This window comes from Rhipicephalus microplus, chromosome 4, assembly GCF_043290135.1.
Source record: "Rhipicephalus microplus isolate Deutch F79 chromosome 4, USDA_Rmic, whole genome shotgun sequence".
Classification (NCBI taxonomy): domain Eukaryota; kingdom Metazoa; phylum Arthropoda; class Arachnida; order Ixodida; family Ixodidae; genus Rhipicephalus; species Rhipicephalus microplus.
The window spans coordinates 124757490-124783146 of NC_134703.1; the positions used below are offsets into that span (position 1 = coordinate 124757490).

Here is a 25657-nt window from a genome sequence, read left to right on the forward strand (position 1 = left end):
ATTATAACGTAATGCAAAACATTCGGCACGTTCATTCGTGCAATTGACTGAAAATTTCGCGGACGATAAAAGAACTCTTGACTTTATTCTGTATCGTTTCTGCACTCGACCATTAGGATGAAAAAAAAAAAACAGTGGCCGTGTATCTGCATGTTTCACCGCAAATGTCGTCGGAAGACGATAATCTTGCGTCTGGAGAGACTGAACAAAACGTTTATTTGATGTTCTGCACGAGAAAATCGGTGGATTGTATTCTGGAGGCACTGTGTTAGAGTGTCGTGATCCGTGCAGCGAAGGCAAATGAGCACATCGAGGCACATTAGACACAAGCGCTATCGGGCAGTCATCTTTGGAAACGGAGGAAGGCGTGCGCGCTTATCTCGGAGGCGATAAGGTGTAGAACGCAAAGCGACGGGCGGTGCCACCGCTGTGTCGTCTTAGCCTTTAGTTTTAGCAAAGCGTTGAAAACACTTGACTTTTTGAGCATAGCGTTGCGTTGTCCATGCAGTATGATAAACGCTACGGTCCTTAGGATTACATATGCATGCCTTCCCTAGCATAAAGACACACATACAGAATATTGACGTGTTCTTATAATGCTTCAGATATGCACAATAATTGCTTTTCAATTGACAATCACACAAGTATGAACACGTAATCTTGAGCAATGTTGGTGGGTGCTGCGGATGGGGTTGGCCGTTTGAAGCTTCGTCAGGTGCCCTTTAGAGCATCGTTACGGCGGACAAACAGACAAATGTACAGACAGAGAGAACAAAATTTTTGCGTCGAAGTACCCCAAGAATAACTATCGTCTTTAAAAAGAAATGTGTGTTTCATTCATGCACCCTAACGTCAAGTTTCATATTCCGTTATTTTTGCCAGGTTGCGCATGAATTGTCCCCAGAAAATCGCTGAGATTCTGCAGAAATTACGTGCCCAACTTACGTTCACCGGTTGTTTCCATGCGCGAGGCCGTGTTCACCGTGTCACCAAACAGGCAATACTTCGGCATCTTTAGGCCCACTACACCGGCGACGCATGGACCTGCCCAGAAATAAAGGATAACAATGGACGATTTCGCACCTACGTAAACACGCTACAAAAATCTTTTCCAGAAAAAATCTTGTACAAGAAAGCCACAATCAAAGTATAACAAAGGTTTAGGTGCCTTTGTGTATGCTGGAAGTGTTACAGCAGGTGCCTTTTTGTATGCTTTGTGTTAAACTTTCAGTTTAGCAATGTATGAAGTTGGATGGACGGATGAAAAAAAAATTATTCAGGCCCTGCACAGGGTGTTGATACCTGCGTAGCTAGTCTAGTAATGCTCACAACTTTCTAATCTGCAACAAAAAAATATGTTGGTGTTGTGTGAAGTCCATTCTTTAACGCATTTAAAGCGAAAAAAAATTGAGTTAACCCAACTCTACACTGCGATGAGCTTTTAATATACAGCAACACAGGGAGGGCGCTATTTGGCACTGCTAAGAACGGTATAAGTGGCTGTAACCATACCGGGTAAGATATGCACCGAAACTAAAGACAAGTGTGTATACTAAAGGATCTGGTATCATCTGCTCTATATGCACTATAAAATATTGTAGCAAACTATTAATCCCTCGTTAAGATACACACTGGCAACATTTGGAAACTGTTCCGGAGCCCTCCACTACGGCGTCTTTCATAATCATATGGTGGTTTTAGGACGTTAAACCTCACATATCAATCAATCATTTTGAAATTGCTGCTCCCTTTGTACTCGCGCACGTGACGAGCACGTGTGGTGCCGTCTCAGGTTGGCTGACAGACAGCTTGAAATTAACTCTTGATTTGTCCTTACACGTGCAAGTGAAGCGTGTCCTTGAAAAGGCAGGATAAAGAATTTAATGTGCTTAAAATAAATGACAGGCGATTCGGAGTACTCTCTACTCTACTATGACAAAACTGTGCAGCTGTATAAACCCTTTATAAGGCTGTCCACACGAATACACTACAACCGCAAATTAGCTACAAGTACGCAGAAGCCCAGCCCAGAGGACCGAAGTGCGGAAGCCATCACCTGCGCGACTAAATAAGTATATAGCCCCTCTTGTACACACGGCAATGTTCTAGACCATCCACGCTATGACGTCAGTATTGAGTGCGTGCCCGTTGGTATTGGCTTCTGTGCGTGCGCCTTCGAGGAGGAAATGCCGCGGGCTATTAAAGTTGTATCCGACTGTAGAAACTGGTACAGGTACTGCGCGGTGTGTGAAGTCGTGTATATCATGTACGAGCTGAAGGGTGGTCCAGCGTCAGGTTTTTTTTCATTACGAATATTCGGGAACACTTGAAAAATATACACTATTGCGTGTATTGAAACATGCTTCAGTGAACTAGCGGTTTTTGATGTTTCATTTTGGAATTCACAAATTTTGGTTGCGTTCGATGAACGGCTCTTTATAGCGGCAAAATTCTTCTATCACGTGACTGGACGCCAGTATTAAAGATAGTCGCGCGAAGAAGGGTTATGCTAAGTGGAGCCTCATGAGGCACACTGAGTTAAGCTGTAAAGAAGTAGTAAGATCTTATATGCCTCATCAAACGTGGTAAGCGACTGTCGGCGTCAACACGAACAATGCAAGGTGTGATCACGAATTACGACGACATCATGCAACACGACGCCACGCGCCGACTTCGTAGCATGACACCGCTTATTGGTCAAAGGTGGATCCGGAGGCAAAAAAAAAACATCAAATGCGGTGAAGAGAGCTTCTCCAGAGGAGGAAATCAATTAAGTTCGTAGAAGAGGAGAAGGAGGAGGAAGAAAAAGAAATCGGACTTGACCTTCGAGTCGTCTTGAATGCAGTAGAAAACCAGTGACCTTATGCACGTACTACATTGCTGGAAATTTATCCCTACAGCCTAAACGTCGCGCAAAAGCTTCGTAAACAAGAGAAAGAAAATCTGCAGGAACTGCACTGGTGTTGTGCATAAGCATGCTAAAGCGTTGCGCCACTTGCTCATCACCTTCGTCTGGTAAACTACCGCCTGCAAGTTATGGTTTTCGAATGCTGATCCGATGATAAAGGGGTCAAATCCCAGCTGCAATCGGCTGCATACCGATGCATGCGCAAGCCCATAGGCCCGTGCACTTCCATATATATACGTGCACGATAAAGAGCCTCGAGAGTGTGAAAATTTCGGAGCCCTCTGCTAAGGCGTCCTTCATACTCACATTCTAGTTTTGAGACGTGAAATCTGAGCAGTTACTACAGCCTCCGCCTTGTATGCAGCAGCTTTTCTTTGTTGTTGGAGCTATATTTGTTTTGCTCGTTAAAGCGTAGGGACGCCTACGTAGAGACAATATATGAGCAAATGCTGACGCATACTAAGCTGTGAATCTAATTGTCCTATATCACAACATGCATGCAGTATTGCTGCTGCCGTTCAGCGCACCTATATGCATACGCCGTCACGTCGTGAGCGGCTCTTTGCGAGTGCACCACCACAGCGCTTCACAGAGCACGTGGTGGGGCAATGGTGCAATGATGGTCCATAGTCCACACCACGGAGCGCGTGGCGTGGACTATGGAAGCGCGTGGCATGGACTATGGAAGTGTTGCGCGCGCTTTCGTATGCTAAAAATTATAATAGTGGAACTTTCGTTTGCCGTCATGTGTGAGAGAGGCCCGTGAACCGAACAGAAACGTGGCATATGACGTCAGTGGTAGAGCGGCGCGTCGCCGTCGACGCTGCTTGCGGCATTGGTGATTTTGGTAAAATAGTGAGAACCATGAAGCGGCACGACGTAGGTTACTGCCCTCCCCAGTGCACTGGCGTAGCCAGGGAGGAGAGAACTTGAAGACGCCACGGAATATTGAAATGCGACATGCGTATATATTCACGCACACGTAAAAACACACGTGTGGGCATATATTGAGTATACTCAGCGCCCCCTCTTTCTCTCTCTTTCTTCCCCGCCTTATAAAAGAAGCTCTGGCTACACTCCTGCCCTGGTGGCACTAGGCAACAACTCACACAAATAGAATAGCGATACTTGTCTTAAAATCATACGTGACGCTTCAGTATACCACGTTCGAGTACTGCTCGATACAACATTCGAACATATATTGAAACACGTGAATGAACAAACAGGAGGCTGTCCTGTCTACTTTTAAAAGTCTACCATGTGTGTGTTCATGTGCTATACTAAAAGATCTGTTCAAATATGTTTGTTAAACGATGAACAATGCGGAAGGCGTTGACCTACAGCCACCGTACATGGGCCAGAGGACACTACTTACGCTTCCGAGCTTTATTAGACCAGCTTAGCCTATACTTTGGTCGATAAGGGTGCAATAAAATTTTCGGGACATAAAAAAAGACGCGAAATCACTTTTCAACATTTATTGTTTATTGCAAGCTCACTTAAACACTTTTAGATAACGTACATTCTTCCCTCGTGATAAGGTATTTGATTTTGCGGCTAATGTTTATCCCGTGTGCCCTATTTCAAACCTTCCGCTTATGTACTCGTGCGCTTCTGTCGTAGCGGCTATGTTCAAACGTATAGCATGGTGTTTTTTTCTACCACAGTGCGCTCGGCAATGCAGCTATTTGACTTGGTTGTCAAACTGAGGCACTAGGCTTACCGGAGTGGATTCCTATGCGCAGCTGCAGTTTCCTCTTGGGCAGGTGGCGGATCTTGAAGAACTGCAGCTGGTGGCGCAGCGACAGCGCGATGCGTGCAATCTCGCGCACGTGTTCGTTGCCGTTGCGAATGGGCAGACCAGAGGCGACCAGGTAGGCGTCCCCGATGGTCTCCACCTGTGCACCGAGGAAGCAGCGACCGAGCGAGGTGAGGAACTCTTTGCCCGCGTACTTTTCGCAGGGCTAAGGACTGTTGAAAGGTTTATCGGTATTGCCACGAAATCTTCAGACTATACCACACAAACAGGAGTATACCAGATCAATTAAGCAGGAGTACAACGGATCAATTTCGTAGCAGTGTCGTGGGAATGTCCAGTGGACAACAGGCTAGAGTTTGCTGAAAAGGTGAATCAACGAGATTGACAATAATAGATCATACGCACCCTGTTCATTTGATGAGCAAGTCTCGTCTGCTGTGCCGTTCCTACCACCACTACTCACAGCCCATGTCACAATTCAGCTAATGCAAGCTTTGGTCAACGATGGTGTGCTAATTCAACGGTGACGACAAAAGAGCACAAGAACAGTGCTTGTTTGTGTTCATATCTTGTCTCATTTGTATTAGCAACCTTTTGTTGAGCAATAGTGTACCAACTTTCCCGGCTAAACACCCTTCGAACGCTTTCCGATGGGCATGCATGGAAGCTTCCGCTAAGTTCGGGACGATGTGAGCGGCACCGTATCTGTGGAAAAAGCCTATAAAAGGTGCCACTTTCACTTCGAGTGAGTTCCGTGCAGATTCGCAACTCTTGCTGACCTTCTTGACGCTGCGCGCCGTTATAAAGCGCTTACCGGCTAGTCATTACCTAGTGTGTCTGCAAGATCTCCAGCAAGGAGCATCTACCGAGACACTGAGACAGTCGACGCTGGCACGGTACTATTAAAGAATTGCTCTACTTTACGTAGAACAAGTAAAAAAATATTTGGGACAAGCTCTTAGATTGCAACTAAACAGTTTTATCTGGCAAGTAATTTTTTTAACAGCGAATCGATAGGTTTCGCCTGTCGTCATGGACCCAAAATGGCTCCAGCACGGCGGCTTAGATGACATCAAGATAGTATAGTAACGCAGTGATTAATCAACTTCAGTGTGATAACGACGTCTCCGGAACGTAATGAGACCTTTGTGCAGAAATAGCGTAAGAAACAGCCCGCACAGTGTACTTATAACACTACCGTAACACTATACGAAGTTTGCTTCCCACCTTTTGGTGCTTCAACGTGGCTCTTTTACTGACGTCAGTGCAAAAAATATATAAGCAATCGCGCATGCTTAGCTCCACCAACGCCACCTTTTTTTTTTTTTATCAATGCAAGCCAGATGCGCCCGATCCAGCTATTCACCACCTTCTCCTCCAGCCCTTTCGTGCTCTCTCCCATCGCCTAGCCTTCGCGTGTGCTTTGCGGTCATGGGGGAGAGAGCCCCTCGTTATGTGACTCATAACGGAAATCATATGATGATGATGAACAAACTCTATTTAATTAGCAGAAAGGTCCTCTTCCCCTTTCAGGTGCGAGAGGAGAAGGGAGGACCAAACCTAGACGACGGCCATGATCCCATGGGCTCTGGCGGCGTCTTCGGCCTGCCGTATTAAGCGGGCTTGTAATTAAGAGTCAGAGCTGAGGAGCGCGGCATCCCATCCACTCCCGTCTGGAAATTTGCCTCTCATGGGGGTCTGCGGGCATGCCCATAAAATTTGGCTCAAGTCCGCCCTCTTGGGGCAAAATTTACACTTGTCCGAATGAAGTATGAAGTAATTTTTTGTTCAGCTGCATTCATATCCGTTGGAACGGCGTCTCGCATTCCTCATGTTCACAATATTGGTGGTCACGCCGACCGTGTAAGTGATGCGGTGTTTTTGCGGTAGCGTGTCGCCGTTCGTGGCGCTCATGCGGGCGACCAATGGGGGAGCGTCACTGCAACTGTCTGCATACTCTGCTCTGTGACGCGGCGGCGTTTCAAGCCGCAAAGAAAGAACAAATCTGACAGACGTAGATATTGGAGTGAAAAACACGTCTATCGCATCTCCGGGGTAAAGTGCTCAGAAGCACGTGTGACGCAAGCAGCGGTACCTATAGAGTTACTGTATATGCTACCGTTAGGGGGCATATACTGTAACTCTAGCGGTACTCATCACATAGCGCCATATCACGACCACTCCCTGTACTAAGGCGAACCGACGGCTCCCGTTGAGAAGCGCGTGTTTGCACTGGCATTGAAAGAAACAAAGGAGGCTATAGAACTAGGGCAGCGTAAATATTTGAAAAAGCGTACATTGCTATTTTCCCGATCATTAGTCCAGGGCCGAATCAGTGGGTAAAGAGATGAGTATCCGAACGAGTAATGGCTTACGAATTCAAAGCATTCTTACTTTGACAATAGATCATCGCTAATACACGCCTGTTTCAAGCCTACTATGCTCAAAGCATGGGAGAGAGATTGAGAGTTGAAGAGGAAGGCAGGCAGGTTAGCCAGATATTAATTAGCGTCTGCTTTATTACCGCAAACTGAGGTGGGGAAATCAGGTAAAGAAAGAGGTGATAGGAGATGCCAAATCTGAACCCGTTCACTGTACCAAGACGGAAAACTAGTCGAGCTCTGTTTATTTATTTGTTCAAGTGTACTTAAAACTTTTTCTCGACATGGGCAAGCCACAGCCACTAACCTTATTTTTTTTTTTTTTGTGAAGTGGCCGTGGCCAAGCCCACGTCATATGTTGCCCCTTTATACCTTACGGGTATAAAGCCATGGCTCAAGTGACGTGTGTACACGAACGAAAGGCACGGCGATACTGCCCTTTGTTCAACGTCATTTTCGCTCCATTGCGAAAACGGAGAGGGAGGATGAGGGGCGGGGTGTACACATATAGCTGTTGGTGGTGGCTAACCGGGTCAGAACTCAAGCAACGAGACACGACTCATCCAGCACAACGGTAGTTGCTCAGAGCATTTCATTGACACATACGCCAATGCTATATCTAATCATTCATTGCATGCTCGAAGTCGGCGCATTGCTTCACTTCACTTTGTTGTTACCGTAAATTCTTTCGCATTTGTAACCAGCCACTGTATATCAAACCTGCACCGCGCATATTCCTGAAGGAATGCACTTGCACGAAGTTTTGTAAATAAGTTTTCAACCACGCGCAATTCTCACGTATTGGGAATGCATCGTTTGAGCTAACTCGCCATTTCGGCTCGAGCGGGTAAATGAGAGCCAACATTATCTTACCGTATTCATCGCGACGAGATGTGGTTATTTTGAAAAATCGCGCATGTCAGTCGTTATACATTAAAATACGCCTTCCTTGAATCCGTGAGTACTGCATGCATTTTAAGCGTATATTCTTTTCTTCGCACGGTGATAGAATAAAGAAATAACTTGTAATAATTACACTGCCATTGCTGACATGTGCTCTCTCAGCACGTTCCCGCATCCTGCGCGCGCTGACGTCTGCTCACCGTGTAAGCTCAGCCTCGTGTATTGCTTGCTCTGTGGGTTTAAAAAGATAGAGAGGATAAAACCAAATCAAAGCAGTTGATCGACCACCTTTGAGAGATCAAGCAGGTCGTTGAGGACAATACTGTTTGTGCCAGCGCTATATGCCCGTCGGATGGCGTTCCCACTTAAATAACGTAATTATTGTGGCGGGAGAGTGCGAGCCCTGTAATTACGATTCCCATAAAACGCACCTTCATCGCGGTGGTGGTGTCTTCTCGGAGTCTCCAACCAACAAAAACCTAGCTTGATTTGTTTGTGAGTTTAATTGTGTCACTAGAGTTCTGATTGCTTGGATGCCAGGTTTGTCGTGCGGCTTCGAAATGACGATGGGCTCCGTTTAAAGAGCTGTAATCTACGTCCGTTCAGGTGAGTGACTGGAAGCGTTTTAATCTGAAGTGTTCAGATTAAAATGCTGCCAGTTCTCCTAATCCACAAAAAAACCCTTATAACTGAACAACTAGTAAAATGTCTTATTTAAGAGACATAATGAGCTTTTTTTCACAGGAAAAGCTTAAGAGATATATTAACTTATATCACCAAAGAGATTGAAATCGGTAAGAAAAAGTGGCCACTACAGTTCTACCTGTAACTATCGATAAGGCTAGAAGCGCCTTGAAAGACTTGTCCAGCGAAAAGTATCTAGAGAATATGGTAGGCTTAACACCCGTTTTGATCGAAGATGGACGGGTTTTCGTGTTTAAGACTGCAGAATATAGTTTAATACACAGGTGCACACATATGCATAGTGCTTGAAGGCTTCAAGTCTGTAGCTATGAGCTGAAAAAATGCCAATACTGTGTTAAGGAACAATAAGGGCAATGAAAACAGGTGGACTAAAAGGCCCTACAGCTGGAGCATTATAGAAAATTTATCCGCGAATGTAAATTCTAATACGGTTAGAGAATCACATCAACCGAGATACCAAGAAAGCTTCAGGAAGGGGTGCTCTACAATTGATCTAAACCGTCACGTCTCTAAGGTTGTTGAGAAATCTGCATACCACAACAAACTCCTCTTTATGATTATTTATCATAGACTACGAAAAGGAATGAGACTCAGTCAGATCGCAGCAGTCCTAAAGGTATTACGGTAAAGAGTAATTTGTGAATACCTTAGCCTGCATCTACAAAGGCAACCTTCGTTCGAGACCAGAAAAGCAAAAAATAGCACTCGTAGATGGGGTCAGGCAAAGAAATAATGTTTCAATAATGTTTCCAGTGTTGTTATTTGGCCCCTACTTCTGGAGGTTGCCTTCACTTTTTCGAAAATGGGTTAACAGTTTGCAGCTTTGTCGCTCGCCTGAGTCGTTTGAATATAAGGATGAGCTGTTAAAAACAGAGTGAAAAACAGGAGGTGTGAAAAAAATGGCGAAAACAAAAAGAAAATTGGAAATGTCTGCCAAATGGTCAGTTTGCAAAGTTTTGAAGGTATCATCCTTTTGCATTAATTGGCCGGCTTGTGACACGTTTTTCGGAATCTGAAGAAAGCTTACACTTCTGGTTACATTCCCGCAGGTCGCGGGTTCGAATCCCGGCTTCGGCGGCTGCATTTCCGATGGAGGCGGAAATGTTGTAGGCCCGTGTGCTCAGATTTGGGTGCACGTTAAAGAACCCCAGGTGGTCAAAATTTCCGGAGCCCTCCACTACGGCGTCTCTCATAATCATATGGTGGTTTTGATACGTTAAACCCCACATATCAATAAATCAAATCTTCTGGTTACATTCATAACTGGAATTTTTGCTGAAACTTCTCAAACTGCTCTTGTGCCCATTACTGTACATTAGGTGGGTGTGTTTCTTACTTAGGAAATACTGAATATGGTAAACTTGCCTGTGAAAGATGCAGGGTATTCCGGCGGAATTAGGCATGGTTAACCTCCCTCCTTTTGTCTTATACTCCTCCCCCTTTTTTAGTACTGTCAGAAAGTAAGTGCACCCGTAATAAGGAACCAGCGAAATTGTGGAATGTCACCTCGTTGTTGAAATAAATTACTAGGTTATCGTCGTTTATTTCAGTGAAATACACTTTTGAGCTTGAAATAATGGAATTCAAGACCACTGGAATTATAAACTAATGGAATCCTCTACACATTGGTCGGTTATGGGCATTTATACCATGACTTACAACAGTGGTGGCACCGATGGCAATGGCGTGAACCTATCTCGAGGCTCCGCAGCATTGCCATCACAATAGAAGGTAGTGCGTGAAATCCGCTATACTTATGTTTTTCCTCCTAGATGCCAACATTTCTACCAATTTCGTTAGGGTTCGAGATACACAGCAAATCCTTCACATACAGTTGTTTTTTTAGGCACCATCATCGGCACTGTTCCACCCGGCGCCTTCAATACTCAACGGTACGTCGTTTTGAATTTGTTCCTTTCGATATCGCACGAGTTTTTCTTCTTTGTACCTTTTACGAAAGAGGTACGCTTATGAGTCTGGAAAAAAGCGCAGCCGTGCATCGCTGTGTAGCCCACCGTATTGCAAATGCAGCATCGACAAGACCTTGGCAGGGTTTTGGAGCGCCTTTCTGACAAGACGGGGAAGCGATGTACCTTGCACTAAGGCGGATTTATGCCTACCTTTTCGCGAAAGAACATCCGCTTCAATAACAAACAAGCGGCATACGTACATTTTCTCTGCTTTGAGAGTAAATGCATGTCGATAAGGATTTGCCGAGTCCTGAAGCGTCGTATCAGCAATTTTTTTCTTGTCATTCCATACAAGCGAAAAACACTTTTTTGTTCAACTCACGACATCAGCTGCCCCGAGCCAAAGTCAAGCGCTCAGTGGCCTGCAGTGTTCCCGCGTGTTTGTGCAAGGACAAGCCGCAGGCAAATCAAAAGACACAAGCCAGGCCAACTGAGAAAAGAACAGGTGGCTGCCTCCGAACAAGCAGTGTTGATATCTTCTGGCTCGCGTACTGAGGAGGTGGACGCTTCAGGGACGATATATGGAGCAATACGAATGGTTTTTCGAAACCACCTCGATACCGTTCTATCTGTGTTTTCCTATAGCCGTCATCCACCTCCTAAGTCCACATAAGGAACTCTGCTTATTCTTCTGTCTACCTCTGGAAATCCTCAGTTTACGATGAGATGCAACCTACAAGTCGGAGCGTGAAAGGAGCAAATTGAAACCTGAAAAAATGTTTCCATTGCGTCACTGAGCGAGTGCCCGTTCTCTAAGGCATGGTGCTGGCGATGTATTGGCAAGTCAGAGCTAGATCTTGCGTCTAGGCGTGTATAAAGTTGAATACAGATTTTATAGCAGTGCTATGGCATCTGAAGGCGTTGTAATGCCCTTTTACGTTTACCTAAGACATAGGCTTTCATTTGATGCTATCGCCATCAGAGTTTTTTTTTCTGTTTTTCATCATTTATGACGCCAGCCTGGCAATGGACATGGCCTTCTCGGGGGAATATTCAACGCATGTCGTATCTGACGTGCAACTGGAATTTCTCACTGCCGCAATGCCCATTATTTTGAGTCATGCGCATTGGTTATTATTCTTGTGATGATCATCCCTCACTACCACCCTTGACGATGCATCTAAAGGTGCTTTAGCTCAAGAAGAATGATTTTAATGAATGAGGTCGCACGTACATAAATAAATGTTCTTTTTAAATATATATTGGCGAAAGCTGAGACAGTTGTTCTAACCATTTTTCTTCCATTTACAAAAGAAAAAAATAAATTTAGTGCCTGTATAACACACATTTTTTTTAGCTATACCGCCGATTGTAAACAACAAAAAATTAATAGAAGTAGAGAATTGCCAGACCTAAAGAAACTAAGATGTATAAGACTCAAACCTCTTAAACTAAATACTTCGAAGTGTTATCCTATACTGTGAAATGCATTTGTTGAAAACGTGAAATCCGAAACCACTGAACGACGCTTTTCGCAGTCGATGTGGGTAGCATATATATATGGTAGCCTCCCTCTTCTCTATTCCCCCCCCCCCCTCTCTCTGAAAGAAAACTAGCTAAAAGCCCAGTGACTGCAAGAATGAAAACAAAGCGATGATGTGTGACTTGTCATACGAGTGTTTTCGGCATCGAATAAACCTCCGTAACACATTTGAAAACTGCCAAAAACTTTGAAAAATGTTGATCTGTGTGTTAATTTACATGTTTCGGCCTCTTCAAATATATGGCATGCATGCTGGTGATGGAACTCTTATGCCCATTTTTATTCGTGGGGACATATTTGGGTACGTTCTGCGCGTATTATTTTCTAACTTACATTTCTTGGCAATTTTATTGAATATTCAGCTCCGAAATAAACAGTCCAATATAGAATGTAAAATTTCCTCCTATATGCAAAAAATGTCACTCAAATTATTTCAGACGTTGTTTCATGAAGGCACACCTGTGTTTTATACGCATCTAATTAAGAAAATCTGCGCTTGCTTCAGGTTGAGGTTTTCGCTGATCTAAGCGATGACTTCTTCGCTATGGCGACGGTTCTCCCTTCCACATTGAAGTAATTGGGGATGTCTCGTATCTAACATTATTATGTGGAGTTTTACATCTCGATAGCAAAATATGATTATAAAAGACGCCGTGGTGGAGGGATCCGGACATATCGTATCTAGGTGCGCAGTGAGTCGCTAATTAGGTCGAACGTCTTCCTATACGATAAAAGCTACAATGGTGTAAAGGATCAGAAATCCACGTCACCAAAATGCCAAAATTTGTGATGATTGGTCTACCAGAGAGAAATTCACATTGATTCAGAAACAAAGAGCACTTCAATCTCAAAGTGAATATGCTGACAACAGAATTAGAACTCAAATATCTTGGGTATTGTGTGGAAAAGGGTAGAAGTAATGCCATATTAGTAACAATGATAAAAATAATATAATAATAATATTATATTAATAATAAAAGTGTGCTTTTTATTATTGCTGCTTAATATTTCAGTTTTTGTATTTTTAAAGCTTATATTGTATTACCGCTTTAAGATGTTTTCAATGTTTCTTACGCCTTCTTGCCATGCGGCTGTGATACCGCCAAAGCGTTGTAATTGTCCAAGGCGTTGTCAAACTATCGAAAGATAGTTTTTACCGCGGGCTCCTCCGCTTTCACGTTTCATTTCAATGGTGAAAATGAACTTAATCTAACATAATTCCTCATGCTCTGTCATACCCTGTTCAGTGGAGGTTACTCTGTAGAAATAATAAATCTGCTTTCTATTTTCCAACTTTTTTTCTCATTTGTGTTAGTGACGAGCACTGCCCATACAAACCAAACAATTTCATATGTAATGAGAAGACAAACACGTACGGGTGCTACCCTCTTACCATGAGGCCTTACCAGACTTGGGTGACTGGGCAGAAAACCTTCCATTTAGCTGCCCACGTAGAGTGGTGACGGTGCAATGACGGTGCTGTGAAGGTGCATTGAGGGTGCAGTGACGGCTGGAACAAGTGCGGCTAGAGCTCCGAAGCTGCAGTGTGGTACTGTGGAAGCTTACCCACCTTGTAAGCATCGTGTTTGTCTATAATGGCGTCGAAGCAGGTGTACAGGTCATTCAGCAGCGTAACCACCTGAGGACAAAATAATAAAAGAAATTGGGTTGACAATACGAAATGCTAGGTCTTTTGTTGGTCAATGTCGTGAAGAAACTACTTGCAGTTTTCAACCATTTCGTCGTCACTTTTTTTTTCAGTGCCGCGCGAACTGTTCAAGGGCTCATAGCAATGTAGCGCGCGTGCACTGTGGACTCGTGAATGCACACACATGACAAAAGTCTTGGAACTGCGCTTGACAAGCTCTACAGCATTCTGCATTTATTTACTTATTTATTTATTTATTTATATCTTTATTCATTTATTTCCTTCTTTCTTTCCTTTCTTTCTTGCTTTCTTTCTTATAGCGAAAGGTTGTAAACCACGGAGTAGCTAAAGATCGAAGACGCAGTTAGGCAGCTGGAGATGCGATGGACCCTCGTGTTACACAGTGGCATCAGTGCGCGCTTAGTAAAATTGTCAAAGTGCCATGATACGTCAGAAAACTAAGTATTCCGTGTAATTTTGTGCAATGTACTTATGCAGCTCTTAAAACGCAGTCTGGCTGCGGCGACTGCATTTCCGATGGAGGCGGAAATGTTCTAGGCCCGTGGGCTCAGATTTTGGTGCACGTTAAAGAACCCCAGGGGTTCTAAATTTCCTTACCTCCACTACGGCGTTTCCCATACTCATATGGCGGTTTTGCGACATTCAACCCCGCATATCAATCAATTGAAACGCAGTCTCCACAATGTACTTACTATACAACTCTGAAACCATGGTCTCCCTTCTGGAAATATTTGGTGACGTCACCGAGAGTCACCACTGTACGTGCGATCTGCCAGTTTTTTTTTCTTTTTGTGCTTGTTTTTTCACCAAGGCATACAGAGCAGAGAGGGGTTCTATCATACAGCCACCAAACTGATAGAAGAGCCTTCGGCTCCACTCTGTCCTTTTCTTCGCCTCATTTCAATAGACAGTCTTGTCCTCGTCAGTATCTTGGTATACTTTTGTCTTTAGTGACTTATGTCGCACTCGAGTTGTCATTGATGTTTTGGTCCACAAAGATCATTTCATAAATTATTACAGAGGTGGAATAGAAATGTGATGACAGAAATTAAGCAATGCAGCACCAGCGTAAATACACAATAATCTGGTAAAATTATCGACATGGAGATTTTGACGCATCTTTGACAAGGTGATCGTTACGACAGTGGGTTGAAAAGGAAGCTGAGGGAAAGCGCTTTTTATGGTTTACTGTCTTTAGATGAAACTTTCATCTACCAAGCCAGCGTGCACCGACTTGTTGTATATACGGAAAAAGTTCAGAATGTGATGCGTGGAAATCTGTGTGAGCCTTTAGGAGATCGCTTGAACCATTTGACTCTGTTCTTCCGGTGCTACTTCAGATTATAATTCTGAAAGTTGGTACGCTTGTATGCTCAATTTATTCTGTGAGCCAAAATCATGGTCGTGCTTAAGCATGCATGGTGAAGCGCACTGCGCGTTGCCCTTACCTGCATCGGGGAGCTGTCAGCCGAGAGGGACGTGAACCCAACAATGTCGCTGAAGAAAATCGTGACAGACTCGAATGCTTCTGGCTGCACGTGTGAACCCTTCTTGAGTTCGTCGGCAACGTACCTGCACGATCGACGAAAGAGAAGCGTGCAGCGTATGCAGCAGACGCATAACATGTACGAGTGAGTTCTATAAATTTGAAGTCGTGCGCTGTGAAACGCGTTCGGGATCTGCTAATTAGGACGCTGTGCTTATAAAATCTCGCAGCATTTCTCATTTGTAAAGCTAAAGCAACTGCAAAGCAAAAGCCGTCTTCTTCTTTGCCATCTTCTTCGATGTGTTCAACACTCCCCGCCAGTCTCTTAGATATTGCTGGGCCCAATGCGCTTATCTATCACCTCAGTGATTGGACGCACAGCCAGCTTCCTGCCCCTCAACTAGCTATGAACTGCCTTCGAGACCAGCCCACCTTTTACCAAGAGAATGTCATAGGCTGGTCACGTTGTATGATGCCATAGTGACTTCATAGTGACGCCATGATGATGTCGTAAATTTTTGGGGTATCTAAACGTCATGATAACGGCACATGATGACGACGCCTCCTGATGAATATTTTTTGCATCACTCGTGTTGACGCCGTTGATGGTCGATTTTTACATCTGATTAGACATTAAACCTTTCAGGAAAGGTTCTTGTACTGAAGCTGCATGCAGCTAGTTAGGTAATAAACTTAGTTGAAGTCCTGCAGCAGTCATCCGTCTGTTTTTATTATGTGAGGACCACCAAAAAAAACAACAAAATTTGCGTGTCCCAAGGTGGTTCAAAAAGAATCGCCTATAGCGCGTATGTGCAACGGGAATTGGGCAGATTGCACTACTCACCAATGGCTCACTAAATATGAGACGGACACACATCAGGAAAATACGAAATAAGACTTATGGAAAGACACGACGAATAATTGAGGTGGACTCTATGGAACTGTCGGGATGATCACGGTGATAAGGGCAAGGCGCCATGCGTTTCAGCTTCGCTGGTTGGCAAACGCCTTCTGTATACCGACTGCTTGGGTGGTGATTCTTCCTTTACAGTTTAGTGTAAAAGAGCGATAAGAACAACAAACAACAAGGTGTACGAGATTTCGGATAGTCATATTTCTGCTGCATGTTTGAGCACTGCTTTGAGGTCTCAAATACACTGTGTTACCTTTTTACTGTTCTAATGTACGTAAGTCATTGATGCAACAGTAAGAGATTCCGTTGAGAAGGGCCTTCCCACATTACGCCTGTCAGCAATCATGTTTTGGCGTGCACAGAAATAACGGCATGACTTCAATGAGAAATGTGAAATTCACATATTACATTTCCCAACGGGAATCGTTTGACGATGCCCTTTGAAGGAAGTGAAATAAAGCGGGTAAAGAAGGTACGTGCCGAAGCAGGTATGCTCCTGATGAAGCGACGACACAGGTAGCAGAAAATTTGTATTTGAAATTTGGTTTTCCAAATGGCGTGTGAATTTATGTAGTCGCTGATATTTGAGACGAATAGTTAGTCAGATCAAGCTTATTTCGAAGTTCCAACACCAAGTCGTAGGCCAACAATGCAAGTTTGGGACTTGTTGGACTCGCGACTGGTTGCCGCAATGACAAAAAGAAATAAAACACTTAAAAGAATTAAACACTCTTTTAAACGCACGCGATAGGCCTTTGCAAGACAAAGTTGGTTCTTACTTGGGCAGCAGCTGGTAGAGCAGTTCATCCGTGCGCTTCTTCTCCTCCAGAAGAGACTGCGTTTTCTCCTCGACCAGTGATTCCAAATTGTTGGCGTATTGCTCCATTCGCTGGAGCAAGTTGTCGAAGAAATTCTTGCTTGACAAACCCCTGCACGCATAGAGGCATGCAGGAACGTGTCATTGCGGTAGTTGGTTGCGAAAGGGGCGTTGAGAAAAAAAATCAAATTTTAAGGGGCGCGTCACTATAGACGTTTGGTCCGTAGCATGCTGCCGTTGTCGCTTGGCGTAACGCAAGCAAAACCACGCATAACCTAACTACTTGCAGCATATAGCCATATATAGGAAAGTAGCGGGAAAGAAAAGGAGAGGGTAAATCGAAGCGTAGTCATGTATGGCATTATAGGGACGAGGTATTATGTATCACAGCCTGGATTTCAGTGGGAATTACAGTAAGGATCACAGACTGGATTACCAGTGTAGGTGAGAGGGTGAAGGGGAGACAGAACGTTAGGTTGGCAGATGAGATTATATAGAAAGCTTGTGGGTATGAAGCGGCAGCAGCAAGCACAAGACCGAGAAGACTGGCGGAAAGGGGGGGGGGAGGCCTTTGTCCTGCAGTGAGCGTTATCAGGAGAAGCAAGACTATTTGGGCTGTTCTCCCGCGGTAGAGTACGTATAAAATACTCTGAATTGTTAGCCACTTCGTCTAAACTTAGAGGAATAGCTGCAGAAACACGCGGTAATTTACAATAAACTGTGCCCTGTCACAAGATGACCCCACCATCACCACAATTTGCGGTGGGTAAATAAGAGCTTAGTAGGCATACACGCTAAGCATCATAAGAGTTGTACTATTTCATACGCGAGGCAGCTCGTTGACTTGCTCGTGTAACGCGTTCCGTCCGTGTATCCAAGCCAACGCGCCACACCATCTTCCCCCCGCCACACTTGATGGAGTTATGCCAAGTAGGTCAAGTCGGAGCTGCGCGCTGATGACACCCTCTCCCTCACCCGCAGCAGCTGCCGGCTCCTCCCAACGCACCTAAGGGATGTTGCTCCTCCGCCCACTCGCAACACATTTCTCTCTCGTTTCACCCTCTCCACCGCCCACAACGCTCGACCACACGTCGATTGGAAAAGCTGTTTCTTCTTGCGCTGAAACTTGCACGAAAGCCAACCCGCCTGCCGTGTCTCTGCGTTTCAAAGAAACGTGTACTCGAGTAAAGGCTACACCGAGTTTTGCTTCAAACCGTTCTTCCAGCACCCGCGTAGACAACCGTTTCAGCCGAGTCAACGGCGTGCGCAACGTTACTGCTTCGCATCCCATTAGGGTTCCCTTCGGCAGGATGGTTCATAATTTTGTTTTTCTTTGTTGACACACTAAAACTGCTCCAGTTACTAATAATTAAATGGCGAAAAATATTGCTTCGGTATGACCCGAGTGCTGCCGACCAGACATCAGCGTTGCATTTTAACCAACACGTCGGCAGGAGCACACAGTAATAAAGTCCGCAATGTTAGAAGAAACACCACTTACACAGCTGCGGCCGTCGCATATCGTCGGCTAAAGAAATCCAGTTTCAATTGAAGGGAAGTTTGATCCGTCTGACCCACATAACGCTCAAATAACGTTCAGTGCGTCTAATAGTCTCACGCTTAAGCAAACTAGCAAAGAGAGAAATGATATAAGATGCTTACGCTATGTTCATGACAGCCTGTACTCTGTCGTCCTAATCGCCCTTTCGGTTTCCGCATATAAAGTAGATATGATGACAGCCCTGTGATACTATAACAGATAACGTTACATGAAACCTGCAAAGGATATAGCATATGCTGATTGAATTCAAGTACTTCTTATTAATTATAACTTTTCGATATCAAAGGGTGGCAGGTTAGAACGAGAGCAATAACATTAGTCTCGTATTCTTAGCCTTGGAGGACGAAAGAAGGGAGTCGCTTGTGTGGACTAGGAGTGAACTTCACTGGACCAAAATGGGAAAATGAAGAAAGTTCATTGAGTTAATATTATTTCAAGACTTGGGTGAGAACGGGTGAAAACCTTCAATTTTAACGCAATCGTGGGCACTGCGGCTTTAACAACTACTATAAAACAGCAGGTAATATAAATAATCAAGTAATAATGTAACATCACATTAAACATCAACTATCATATCCATGGGTTCTTTTCGGGTGATTTTTTACTGCATTCTATCACTCCGCACTGTAACAATTACTACCATGTTGAAAATGGCGGGTATATACCTTGCCTTAGCGACCACATTTCTACCAAAGTCTAACACCAGACCACCAGAGCACTTAAATGCGCGTTCGAAAGTGTTAATTCTCAAAACGATTTGCACTTCCTAGCCGCGGATTCGGCCTTAGTTAACATCACACCCCCAGTGTTGTCTTGCAGCCTTTAAGTTCTATTGGAGTCATTAGATGCTCCTTATGATCACGAGACTTCGCCATAGCGTTATGGGGCAGCTTCATATACGCTGCGCAAAGCTGCCTGAGAGCGCTGTTTCTCTGCCCCAAAGCATAGAGGTTCCTAAAATTAAGCAAAGTGGGAACTGGGGCTGCGATCGTTCAGCCACCATAGGCATGATGGGTAGTACACGGCTATGCCTACTCTTCATGTTGGCTGCTCTGAATGTACTTGTGGCTTCGTTTATTGTTTTATTTTGATTCTGTTGCGGATAAAAAAAATATAGATCATTGTGAACTTCGTCAGCCGGTTTCAATTCGTGAGCATAAAAAAGCTCAGGGCAGTGCAGCGCAAGTTCTAAAATTTTGCTGAGCTTCGTAGTGCAGCTGAGCGGATTCAGGCTTACAAAGCCAAATGGACCCCCCTCTCCCCCAATAAAAACAGAGAACGAGGAAGAAAAAAAAAACGAAGACTATAGGCAAGATTACGCAAATATGTGTACTGCCCCTCATTCTCATTCTGCCTGAAGTGAGATGTGTAGCAGCTCCCGTAGGCACTGACGCTAGAGTTCTCTCGTGTTTAATAATAAGAAACTCAATGCCACAAAGACCATCGTTCACGTGTCGAAACTCTGTGATGGTAATGCTGGTTTGCGTGCATCCGCTTCGTTACCATTAAGAGAGTAGAGGTGCGGGTGTGGGACGACGAAGCGGAATACGTTTCGTGTGTCGGTTGTTGGTTCTGTGTACAAGAAAACAACCAGATGCACGTTTGGTTTCCGAGTAACAAGGAGCAGCGCGACACCCCACTAGGCCACTGAAATTGATTGCACAACGTTTCAGAAACTTTTGCGAGATACTTCAGACTAATTATCCACCACGCGTACTCTTTAGGTGCCTTCATATGTTTTTAAGTGTTTGTGTTTCTTGTCCAGATCATTTCTTAACAATTTCCACGATCATTTTACATGCTGCATCGTGCTCATTTGTCAATAGCAATCTTGTTGATTGATTGATATGTGGGGTCTGGCGTGCCAAAACAACCATACGATTATGAAAGACCCTGTAGTGGAGGGCTTCGAAAATTTAGAAAACCTGGGGTTCTTTAACATGCACCCAAATCTATGCACGCGGGCCTACAACATTTCCGCCTCCCATCGGAAATGAAGCCGCCGCAGCCGGGATTCGATCCCGCGACCTGCAGGTTAGCAGCCGAGTACCTTAGCCACTAGATCACCTCGGTAGGGCAATAGAAATATTGTATATTGTACAGTCTTGACTGCATTTTACTTTCTTTTTTCTTCTTGTATTCTGTACTTAATTTGGCTATTAATTTATGTTTGGATTGGTCTATTTTCTATCTCTTCCCAAAGTTTTATTCTAACGCGAGAGCGTTAAAGAGCTCTTTACGAAGAAATTTCGGCGTCAGTGTTGTCGGTTGTGAGCGCAAAATGGTCTTATGCGTAACCGAAAATACGGGAACGATGCAAATGAATTGAATAAATGATAACAAAACCCTGCACCAGAGTGGGGACCGAACCAGGGTTAATGGAGGTCCAGTGGGGATAAAACCCAGGTTTTTTGTGTAGCAAGCGGATTTCTCATCACACGGCCACGCCTCTGCTTATGAAAACAGTGAACAGAACTTCCTCTGCTTGGAAGTGCCGTGAAAGTATCTTTTATGCTATGCAAACCCGCACGTCCTGTATACATGCTTCCCAATGAAGGATGAAATATTGCCGTAATAATGCGTGATACAAGCGTACATTGCCATCGGGCGTTAGAACATTTGATTACCAGGATTTCATGATTTAAAGCCACTCATTCACTACAAAGAGCTCACACGTTACTGCGCTTATTTTCATAAGGCCTCGAAGTGGGTGCATATCAAGTTCGAAAAGATTTCATGCAATAAGTGTTTGAAGTACGCACAAGGGACCGGACATCGCTATCGTGTCCAACTCTTAAAGGCGAAGATTCAGAGTCCGGCAATTTTTTTTTTCACAATGCATCTTGCGTTATTTTTTGTTTTCATATTGTTACTTTTTGTTTTGATTGTATAACCCGCTTTGGTTTGTTTGCGTATTCCTTCCTTTCATTGCGTAAAAGTGCATCGTTTGATTCATCTGTTTGTTCCTCTATAGAATACTCCCTTGGTGGCCTTTAAAAATATTATAAAATAAATAAATATGAAAGTGGGCCCTTACGAAGCTATACAGAGGTGATCCCCATTTTGAATTACTTTACACGCCTGTGAGCACTAAGCACTTTGATGCCTCGCTCCCTTTCACTGCATGCGATACCAATTTCAATGATCTAGATTTTCTTCAGAACTGGTCGAAGAAAAGTTATCGGTCACGAAGCGCCTCAGTTTCAACTTCTTGGTCGTTAGACAAAGCCCATCTACAGAAGCAGACCTTGCGTTAATGCTTCATTGATCTTTTCCTAAATAAAGCTTCACAATTTAACAAAAGATTCATATAAGTAAACAGGCGCCTTATACCCCTCTAGGTTATAGTTTTCAATATTAAAATTAAGAACTAGCCCTACGTTTCATAACCCATTCTGCCTCTTTTTTAAACACTGGAGCCGGCCGCACAGTCACCCCCTAAAGAGGAGACTGAATGAGTCTCTAAACGGGTCAGTTAAGTTTTTTTTAATTTTAATAATAACGACTATACTCTGAACGTGGCTGGACAGTCTGTTTCTTTCTATAATTGTTTTATCCAGACATACGGATATCAATGAAATATTTTAGCCTTAAAGTGGTCCTCAAACGCTTTTTAAAGTAACCTTTGAACGGATTTACTAAAAAAGTTTATTGCCTCACGAATTCGACGCCGCAAAAATTTTAAGAATACGTCGAGTACGAGCGGAGTCACAATTACTTGTCCCCGGCTGTAATCGCATTCTCTCTTTTCTCGTCCTGACGAAAGCGCTAGAAACTAAGCAGGGAGGGATGGCATGGACAAAGAAAATACGTCACGCGTGTTTGATGACCTTGAGAACTTTTTTCTTTTTTTCTTCGGATACGCTGTTCTTTCAGGGTGACCACGCGTGAGCACGTGAACAAGTCGTGGCCTTCCGCGGCTATCCTTAAACGACCACCCGCGCCATGTTCAAATCAGCCAGTGGCTGATAGATGGCCTTCTACGAGGGATTTGTGAGTTTCCTCCGTTATTAGTCGAGAGAAGAGAAAGCAATTTTCACCTGAATTGAATAGCCCCGCCGCGGTGGTCTAGTGGCTAAGGTACTCGGCTGCTGACCCGCAGGGCGCGGGTTCGAATCCCGGCTGCGGCGGCTGCATTTCCGATGGAGGCGGAAATGTTGTAGGCCCGTGTGCTCAGATTTGGGTGCACGTTAAAGAACCCCAGGTGGTCTAAATTTCCGGAGCCCTCCACTACGGCGTCTCTCATAATCATATAGTGGTTTTGGGACGTTAAACCTCACATATCAATCAAAACCTGAATTGAATAAGTTAACGTCTATTCAAGGCCACGTGCTGCGCTATAATACACGGCTCACGTGTTCTCCGGAGCCTCTACTACCAATCAGCAGTATTTTTTTGACCATGTTCAAAAAGTGTTGCAGTGCTATTTTAACAGAATATTGAATAGCCGTGCTGCACGAAAAATCGGATTTCTGCGCAATCAATAATAAATCGCCATTTCTTACTGCTGAATGTGGATGCTAAAGCCGAGATGCTTGCGCCATTCTACCACTGGAAATACCGGGGCACTGCCAGTTCAGAGCACTTGACTTTAGGCAAATATTATTTGAAAACTCACAGCATATCCACGGATTGAATAATGATGAGTGGTACGAAGCGTCTGCCTGCCTGCCTGCCTGCCCGTCTGCCTGCCTTCCCGTCTGTCTGTGTATGTATGTATGTATGTATGTATGTATGTATGTATGTATGTATGTATGTATGTATGTATGTATGTATGTATGTATGTATGTATGTATGTATGTATGTGTGTATGTATGTGTGTGTGTGTGTGTGTGTGTGTGTGTGTGTGTGTGTGTGTGTGTGTGTCTGTGTGTCTGTCTGTCTGTCTGTCTGTCTGTCTGTCTGTCTGTCTGTCTGTCTGTCTGTCGGACATACACATGGATGCAACGACGGAAGGGCGCTTCACCCCACTCATCATCATTCACTCCGTGGATGTGCTGTAGTCTATACTTTTTAATCATCAACTATACGAAAATCACTAACGCCATCTAGTGATACTATTTGTAAGGACATATACACACAGTACCATCTAGTGAGCGATTCTTGAAACTAACTGGAAGTTCCACCTTTGTCACAACCAAGAAGATAACGTGCTTGGTCATAACCCGTCGTCACAGAAGGGTGGTCCACATAAAAACTGCTGGCTGACGCTGTGGCATTCGGAATCATATTATGGCCAACAGCTTGCGGTCCTACCAAGAAAATAAGTATTTCCGATATAAACTTGCGCATTTTTTTATTTTCCGTATGTCTCGTACGAAATCTCACATGTCGAGCCAGGTATTCACCCGTCCTCATTTTTATGAGGATGAAAAAATATTAAATTGATAATATTCTGTTTGTTATGCGCAAACATAGACTCTGACAAGAAGTTTTCATTAGAACAGATCGACCAGTTTACAGCACCCTATATGAAACAATACAGAAAGGCAAATAGCTGAAGTGCGCGGTAACGGCTCTGCGGTAAGTAAAAATAAGCTTGTAGTTCTCAAACAGCCTACTGCGGCAGGGCATACACAGTAAAAGGAGGAATTCAGTGTGTTTCTTTTTCTTATTCGTGATCTGTGGTTGCGTCGCAGAGCCGCAGGTAATCTCGTACCTGTGCCCTACTGTTTGTACATGCCGTTAAAGCAATATTTTGTAACTGGTGCAGTGACACTCACCTAAAATGTGCTTACCAGTATTCAATAAGATTCTCTGTGTGTAAGTTTAATACCTAAATATAGAAAATTCAAACCAACTGTTAGAATCTGTGCCATAAAAAAACATTTTTCAGAAATATTCAAGTTTGATTGCTATCTCGATACCAACTAGAGCAAAATGCAGTGAGTGACAATAAAAACACAAGCGTAAGTGACAGTGCCTCCTACTTAAATTATTCAGAAAAAACACTTAACCATTTTCGTGAAAGGGTGGTCTATATAAGTTTACCATTGTTAGGTGCTTCTGCGATATTCAATCGTTATTACTGTGACGCAACAGCAAAGCACGACGCACAGCGAAGCTTGCAGCAAGTAGACACAAGTCCTGTCATGGTAACTGAACGTGCTTGTCAACGTGTCACTCTATGCTCACGGACGTTCGCAGTCTGAACTATATTTAATATAGCGTTTCTAGTGAGGGCGCATGTAGAGTGAATGACAAATATTATTCGGAGTGGAGTATGTTGTTCAAGTGGTTTGTTTTGCCCTCCTCTATTTATAATTTGCTCAACCCTTTCCTCGCTTCTTTTATTATTGATTCGTATGCTTGTCTTAGACAAACATCCTTCCCGGCGTAATGAAATTAGCGGCGAAAGTAACCGCTGCCCCTGAAAAACAAATAAAGAGAGTGTCTGCAGTTCTTATGGTGTCGTGTTTAACTGAACGATGTTGGACAGTACTTGCTAGCATACACATCGTTCTTCAGCGGCGCACTCAGTACTGGAGGCACTAACCACTATCCTGTGACTTATGATTACAGTCTTGTGTACATAGAAAAAAAACAAGAACATAAGCCTTCCATACACTGAGATGCATATGCGACATAATAATTTCAGCGTGGCGAATCTTTATGGAGGAAGAGCATTTGTCTCGCGAAGCACCAAAAAAAAAAAACGCACTTAGTGGATTCCCGATAATTGCATTGCTGCTAGTCACGAGCATATTGATTGATATTATAGTAAACACAGTCAGGGATAACAAGGCCGAAGCACGAAATAATAACATTGGCGGAGGGAGCTACGACAGCAACTCGTTACTCACCGCGAGCGTTTATTAGAAAAAAAATATAGGGGAGAAGAAAAAACAAAACAAGAAAAAGACAAGCCTCCAGGTTGAGCTGGCAGCGGGTACCACTTACGGCTTGTGCAGGCAACTGCTCGTATGTTGAAACCTGATGACAAGCGTGTGTACTATGTGAACTCAACAACTGAGGGGTGCCACAGTAGGATAACGAAAAGTGATGCGCCAAGCTTGGTTGACAGTGTTCGGGAGTTACTATCTGCAGCCGATGTATGAGGCATTAACCTGATTAGGTGAGCAACTTTTCAATCAACTTTTCT

The 25657-nt window shown here is 44.0% G+C and overlaps 1 protein-coding gene and 1 long non-coding RNA gene across 2 annotated transcripts in view; one reads left to right on the plus strand and one right to left on the minus strand.

The window, feature by feature from the left end:
- The window catches only part of LOC119172857 (atrial natriuretic peptide receptor 1-like), a 76047-nt gene that overhangs the window by 10415 nt on the left and 39975 nt on the right, over window positions 1-25657 (minus strand). Inside the window, exons 8-12 of the mRNA XM_037424003.2 lie at window positions 16957-17106; window positions 15227-15350; window positions 13680-13748; window positions 4632-4806; window positions 946-1044 (exon numbers count right to left, since the gene is read on the minus strand). Coding sequence (XP_037279900.2) covers window positions 946-1044; window positions 4632-4806; window positions 13680-13748; window positions 15227-15350; window positions 16957-17106 — 617 coding nt within the window. The remainder of the gene's footprint in view (window positions 1-945; window positions 1045-4631; window positions 4807-13679; window positions 13749-15226; window positions 15351-16956; window positions 17107-25657) is intronic.
- The window catches only part of LOC142814593 (uncharacterized), a 208591-nt gene continuing 187582 nt past the window's right edge, over window positions 4649-25657 (plus strand). The window contains exon 1 of the long non-coding RNA XR_012894957.1: window positions 4649-4837. This is a non-coding gene — a long non-coding RNA (uncharacterized LOC142814593). The remainder of the gene's footprint in view (window positions 4838-25657) is intronic.